Source organism: Leptodactylus fuscus, chromosome 5 (genome assembly GCF_031893055.1).
Source record: "Leptodactylus fuscus isolate aLepFus1 chromosome 5, aLepFus1.hap2, whole genome shotgun sequence".
NCBI lineage: Eukaryota > Metazoa > Chordata > Amphibia > Anura > Leptodactylidae > Leptodactylus > Leptodactylus fuscus.
This window is the reverse complement of record NC_134269.1, coordinates 27,044,609-27,052,104: the sequence shown is the minus strand read 5'-3', so window position 1 is coordinate 27,052,104 and position 7,496 is coordinate 27,044,609. Positions and strand designations below refer to the sequence as shown.

Below are 7,496 nucleotides of genomic sequence, written 5' to 3'. Positions count from 1 at the left end.
CACGAGTGAGGGTCGGGCTGGATCCTCCGAGAAGTCTCTGTGCAGTGTCCCCGCAGCGTCTTCTGGCTCTGAATTCACTCTGCCAGGCATCGGGCCTGGGCAGAGCCAACTGCGCATGTCCGAACTACAAGCGGGCATGCCTGGCAGAGTGAATTCAGAGCTGGAAGACGCCGCCGGGAAGCTGCACAGAGAAGACTTCTAAAGGTAGGAGAAGAACCAGCGTTGATTGGCCGACTGTATAGCATTCGGCCAATCAATGCTGGTTCTGCATCGAACTTTTCCATTCGAATAACGAGTGGTACTCGATCGAGTACGAGTATTACGATCGAATACCTACTCAATCGAGTACTACTCGCTCATCTCTAGTGCCGAACCCTTGCTACAGCCGTCAGGGGCCTAACAATAGCCAGTTATGGATGCCTGATAGCCCAATCCTAATAGGGCCCACAAAATACAAAACCTAAGACAATAAATTAAGAAGTTATTGGTGTTGGAATATCATGAACCTGAGCAATTTTTTTTACTATCTTTGTTGAAGGGTGTACTGTGCCATTTTTACCACACCATTAATTCCATAAAAATGAAACCCAAATAATAAGTTGCCGTTTTTTTCCATACAGTTCCTCAAAAACATTAATAAACAGGCATTATATAAACCTGAAAATTTTGCTATCCAAAAATACAAATTGTCACATACAAATTTTTTATTTTAAATTATGGTTTTTGAAATGTAAAGATTGAATATAAATTGCAGAGTCTGGAAGTCCACCATAAGAGTAGGAGTGCCGTGGCTTTCTCCAAAATTGTACTCATCCATAGACTAGTACCGGGGGGCATTCTTCACAGCTTAGCATCATTGCTGGGCGGTAAGGAACATCCTCTCCAACAGTACAGGGCTATAGACGTTATAGGCGTTTCTCAGAGCCAAGCTACACTGTCAGGAACACCCTTCTGATAGTGGGCAGAGATCGGTAGCTGCACCGATATCTCCAACCTCAGGGCACATAACGGGAAAGCCAAAAGTGCGTTGAATTCAGCACACTGTTGGCTTCTTAGCGGTATATAAAATTACATGTGCAGGAGATCAAATCAAATCAAATAGGTTTTATTGGCACGTCCAAATGGATATTTGGCATTGCCAAAGCTAGTAAAGTGTGTGTGTGTGGGGGAGTTGGAGTCGAGGGGGAGAGTATGGGGGGGAAGCTGATTTGGGGTATAACAGTCCATGGAGTCTCAACTTCCTCTTAGTTGGTGACCGCTATATGGGGAGATGGGGTGGGGCAGGTGGTTTGGGGTATAACAGTCCGTAGAGTCTCATCTTCCTCTTAGTTGGTGACCACTATATGGGGAGGTGGGGTGGGGCGGGTGGTTTGGTGTATAACAGTCCGTGGAGATCATGAACGTTCCTCTTGAACTGATTTTAGGAATGTTTTTTGACCTGACCTAAAAGAAAAATATTCACCACGGCATTTTTAACTTCTGTATTTTTAAGGCTATATATAAGAGGGTTTAATAATGGGGGAGTCACCGTGTAAAAAATGGAGAAGACCTTGCCGATATTGTCAGCATTTAACCCCGTGCTTGGTCTAAAATAATTTCCAAGTGCAGTGGTGTAGAAGGTAATGACTACTGTAAGGTGGGACGCGCAGGTTGAGAAGGCTTTGGACCTGCCATCTTTTGAGTGAATTCCGAGGATGGTATGTAATATGTATATATAGGACAACAATATCACAAGGAAACAAGCACTCCCTATGGCACGGGTCAATGCAATGACAACATATGTCCTGATCTGAGAATGTCCACATGTAAGCTTCAGAAGTGGTGGGATATCGCAATAAAAATGATTGATGATCGTATTAGAACCACAAAGAGGAAATACAAGTAGAGTAATAGCAACAGATACAAGAAAACTACAAACGTAGGCCGCCAATGCCATGCCCCAACACATAGTCTTATTCATAACACTGTGATAGACCAGGGGTCGGCATATGGCAACATACCGGTCATATGCCATTGCTGATACCAACAGGCTCTCAGTGGCTGCAAAGAAGGAAAAGCAAAACATTTGAGTAGCGCACGCTATGGAGGGAATAGACTTGGTCTTGGAAGTAAAATCTGCCAACATCCTTGGTGTAATACTTGAAGAAAAACATAAGTCTACGAAAGATAAATGACTTAGGAAAAAATACATGGGTGAATGAAGATGGTGCGCCATCCTTATCAATAACATCATGCAAAGGTTGCATATAATGGAGCACACATAAATGATCAAAAATAGTAAAAACAGCAAGGATTGGATTAAATGGTCTGTGGTTAACCCCGTCATGTAAAAAGTTAAAATGGTGGTGTGATTCAGGATCTCTACGTCCATCTTGTTTCTGAAAGACAATGGTATGCAATGATTGTATTCATTCACAATACAGAAGGTCGGGGCGCAGGGCGCTCTGAAGCCACATGAAGGACAGAGGACCGGACCAGCAGAGGGCAGCGGCAGCACTTCTGAGCAGGTAAGTTAAGCGAAGTTCACGAGTAGATAGATATTACTGTACATTGACTTGTCTAGTAGATAAATTGTCTAGTAGATAGACAAGTCAATGTACAGTAGTATCTATCTCCTCGTGAACTTCCCTTGTCGTCCTCACAGCAGCGCAGCACACAGTGATTTACCGCAGCCTGCCACCCTTCTGCTTCTTCCCTGTTTTACCGTATATTCAGCTGAGTTTACGGTAAAACAGGGACGAAGCAGAAGAGTGGCAGGCTGTGGTAAATCCATAGGAATGAATGGACGCAGCCTGCATGCAGGGGGTTAAGCGGCCGGCCACTTCCATTCATTCCTATGGGTGCTAAGCTTTTCCCACAATGATTGGCCAGTAGCCAAGCATTGTGGGAAATAAGCCCGAAGAGATCGGGATCGAAATAACGATCGTGATCGTGAAATTTTCTTGATCGCCAATCGGAATCCAATCTTACCCGATCCCGATTGCTCAACCCTAGTAATAGTTGTTATTTATGCAGTATAAAATGCCCATAATGCAACAATTGGAATACTATACCAATACTTATCTGCAGCTATGTAGTATACAGAGCCTGTAGAGACTTGTTAAATTTGAAGCAGTAATACAATAAAAAAAAGTAGCTGTATAGGATACATTGAAATAATTTGCATCCAATAATATATTCATACCATGTATTAGTGTCAAGCTTATATATTTGTCTAGTTTGGTGCTTCTCTTTAGTAGAAATGCACAATGAAACACCTTTCGAGGACAGATAAAGAAAATTTGACATTAATAAAAAATAAGAAATGAAAATACTATAAAAAATATTTGGTTGTGGATAAGAAAAAAAAACAAAGAATTTATAAAAATTAAATTCATAAAACATACATAAAACATAAATCATCATCAAGTGCAAAGATCTTGAGATCAAAATGAGCAGAATGTGGAGAACCAAAGTCAGACTTGTGCCTGTGGTGGTGGAAGGTCTAGGCACCATCAAAAAAGGATTAAAAAAAATTCAAAGATTTGAGGCCATCGTAATACCTGAGAGGTGTAGAAGATTGTACTGTACATTGTGTATCATTAGAAAGTTTTGTGCTAAGGCCATACTGGTTGGGCTATGTCTACCTACAAGTCTTCGGTAGAAAGTAGGGTTGAGCGATCGGGATTGGGAAAGATTGGATCCTGATTGGCGATCGAGCAAATTTCACGATCGGGATCGGATGGAAAATGATCGGAAATCGGATTTTAAAATCGATCCTGAAATCTCAAGATTGGCTCAGCCATAGTAGAAAGTTGAGATACTATATAATAATAATAATAATAATAATAATAATAATAATAATAATAATATTATTAAAAATTCACTGTTCCTATTGGTGTATGGAGTATGCCACTTGTATCTTTGCATTCATTTTCATTTTCTATGTGAAGATAACAAAGCAAGGAAACACACAGGGAAGTAATGACCTGCTTTTATCCTCCAGTTGTCTGCTTTGTTCTAATTCCCCCTTTAATATACAATATATCCACCATATAACCAATACACCAAGTACTCGGGAGAATTCTCAGGGTTCTTGGGATTAATTAAAATAAAATATGTTAGAAATTTAATAAGATATGTATTTTCTCAAATAGACTGTATGATTTATTAGTAGCAACATAAGTAATAATAATAAGAAGAAGAAGAAATAAACAATGAATATTCTAGCTAATATATAGATATTATTGAGAACATAATCAGGGCTGTACACCGATATATATAATTTTTCTATATGTAGATTGTGAGCTCTATATAGGCACAAAGACACATAAACACAGAGAACATACAAATTCCTTGCAGATGTTGTCCTTGGCAGGATTCAAATCCAGGACTCAAGTGCTGCAAGGCTGTAGTGCTAACCACTGAGCCACCGTGTTGCCCCTGTACACATATATTAAAGGGCCCTAAAGCAAAAAGACCTCCATATGATATTAAAGTTGGGGACGTTGAACACAAATTTGTGTCCATTTCCACCATTACAGCAACAAAAGGCTGGGTCACGATGAGCACAACCTTATATATTGTATATGACATCAGCACTGTAAGCTCCGCCTATAGCTGTTAATTGGCTGAGACAGTCGGATGTTGCTATCGTAATGTGTGAGAAAGAAATCAAATCTTATGAGGTTCACTCATCACTTCTGAATGCATACAAAGCATCCCTATATATAGTCTCAGATCCAATCCTCAATGGATTCTGTGTTGACCACACTCAGGTGTCTATACATGTGACCAGAAACCAAAGCAATCCAGAGCAATCATTGGATTCTGTGTCCTTAATCTCTTCCTGCCCTAGCCATTTTTCAATTTTTGTTTTATACTCCCCACCTACAAAAGCCGAAAATTTTCATTCACAGAACCATATGAGGGCTTAATTTTTGCAGATACATTGTAGTTTGTAATGGTACTTTCAGGATTCTCAGTATGTGTTCTTCTCACTGCAACACTTCTCACTACCATTGCTTTAAGGTTGCTAGGCCGGCATGTGAAGCTTTGGCTGGCTCTGCAGTTAGTCAGTGCTCTGAGATGCTGAGCCAACGAATTTGTTGCTTGATTTCCCCAATCATGAGTTCAGGATATGTTACATCTGTTCAAAACTTCTCAAGTACTTGCTATTAGTTGTAGATAGGTTCCTGAGGTCTGAAGCAGACCTGTGTTTTTTTTACTGAACTCCTAATGACTGACCTTGACTTGTTTTCCTGAATATATTCTTTCTTACTGATTTGGCTTTGACTATGAACTCTTGGACTCAATCTTGGCTTGGACATGATTATTTTTCTGATTTGAAAATCTTTCACTAACCTGGTTTAACCTAGCTTGTGTGTTTTTACTATAGTTTCTTGGTCTGATTTTAGGCTGCAGTTGCACCCTTTATCTCAGCTCTTGGTGTCCTGATTTGAAAAAGTCGACACAGCCTTGCATCTGGCTTTGGTGAAAGTTTCAAGATAGCTTTAGACTCTATAAGACAGGGCAGTGTTAGGGTAAGTTCACAGGCGGAGGCACACTCCACTCCAGATTAGGCCCAAATGAATGGGCCTAGTCAGGAGGGAGTGTCTTCTGGTGGATGTTGCAAGGCAAAGCCGTCTGAAAGAATGAGCATCTCACTTCTTTTTCCGGGAGCCATTTGTTCCGGCTCCCGGAAAAAAGAACTGACCGGCTCCCATTGATTTCCATGGGAGCCTTCTTTTTGGTCAGAATTTTGAGGTGAATACAGCCTCGAAATCCTGACAAAAAAAAAAAATGTGTGAACTTACCCTAAGGCTGAGTTCTAACAGAGTTTTTTGGTCCGGAAGTTGAAGTGAAGGTCGCCTCAGATTGCGGACCAAAAAACGGGTAGCCGTGACTGGATGCCGATGCAGTACACCGTCACCCAGTTGAAAAAATTGCAAAAAATTCTAATACACTGTCTACCAGTAAGTATTTGGACACCTGAGGTAGAATGGAAAACAACATTTATTCATATTCATTAGTTGGTAGAGCCTCCAAGAAATTACAGCCTCAACCCCCGGGGCTTTCCACAAGTCCTTGTATGACGGCTAGTGGTATTTTCTTTCACCAAGGTAAGTTCTTTCACCAATTTTGGACAGCTGCTGCATCCCTTAGTTCGGCGATCCAACTCGATAGTGTTCAAGTCTGGGCTCTGGGCAGGCCAGTCCAGTCGGTTAACCTGATTGTTACTGTACCAAGACACAATAGACATTGCTGCATGATAACTGGCATTGTCCTCCTGGAAGTAACATTGGTCCGACCCATAGAACCGCTATAATGTAGGAAACACATTGTTATCTAAAATAGTGCACTAGGCTTCAGCATTGAATTGGGACCAAGGCGTGACCTACATCATGATTGCAGATATCTTCATTGGCATGGGTGTCCAAATACTTATTGGTAGACAGTGTATATTCTGTGAATAATTTCTTATTTTTAATATAGGTTTGTGGTCAGTATATGAGAACACTCTTAGTTACATAACTTGTATATAGCTTGTCCTGATCTCAGCTAAGAAGTGGATAGAACTGGATCTCATCTAGGCAATGCCCTGTGAGCCATCATGGCTTCTGTTTAGAATGGAAACCACAATGAAATGCAACATTGGTCCCACAAAAGCCACTGACAAGACCTCACTGACCCATCTGTTGTTTCTCCAGGAAAAAAAAATAGTGCTAAATGCTATGATAATTTTTTTTTCTTTTACATGTAATGGTGCCGGTGTTAGAGGCCAATGCAGATCTGAACAGAGTCTAAATACATTATCAGCAACTGCACAGTGGCTCAGTGATTAACACTATTACCTTGTGGCTCTATGCCAACATGGTGGGTCAGTGGTTAACGCTATTACCTTGTGGCTCTATGCCAACATGGTGGGTCAGTGGTTAATGCTATTACCTTTTGGCTCTATACCAACATGGTGGGTCAGTGGTTAACGCTATTACCTTGTGGCTCTATGCCAACATGGTGGGTCAGTGGTTAATGCTATTACCTTTTGGCTCTATGCCAACATGGTGGGTCAGTGGTTAATTGTTATTACCTTGTGGCTCTATGCCAACATGGTGAGTCAGTGGTTAGCACTGCAGCCTGGTAGTGCTGGAGTCCTAGCTTTGAGTCTGACCGAAGAAAACATCTGCAAGGAGTTTGTATGTTCTTCATGTGTTTGCATGGGTTTCCTCTCGCACTTCAAAGACATGATGATAGAGAATGTAGACAACTTTTCCTCTATCTATGGAATAAGGAATAAATGTCAGATTTCTGGAGGTTCAACCACTGGGACATCCAGAGAACACGAAAAACTCCCTGTGACTCCTCCTTGTCAATGGAGCCCCAGTGCACTTGCCTGACCAAAGCTCCATGGAGATCGATGGATATGCATACAGTGATAACCTATAGTATGGATAGAAAATTAGTATCAAACATGAATTAAGGACTGATAAATCCCTTTAAGTTCCATCTATGTAAAA

At 41.0% G+C, this 7,496-nt stretch overlaps 1 protein-coding gene across 1 annotated transcript; it reads right to left on the bottom strand.

Annotated features, from left to right (window-relative positions):
* Positions 1–1,420: 1,420 nt before the first annotated feature.
* Positions 1,421–2,371, bottom strand: LOC142204461 (olfactory receptor 5G26-like). Its single transcript, XM_075275773.1, has one exon. It carries the CDS (start codon positions 2,369–2,371, stop codon positions 1,421–1,423), a length of 951 nt encoding a protein of 316 aa, XP_075131874.1.
* Between the last annotated feature and the right edge of the window lie 5,125 nt (positions 2,372–7,496).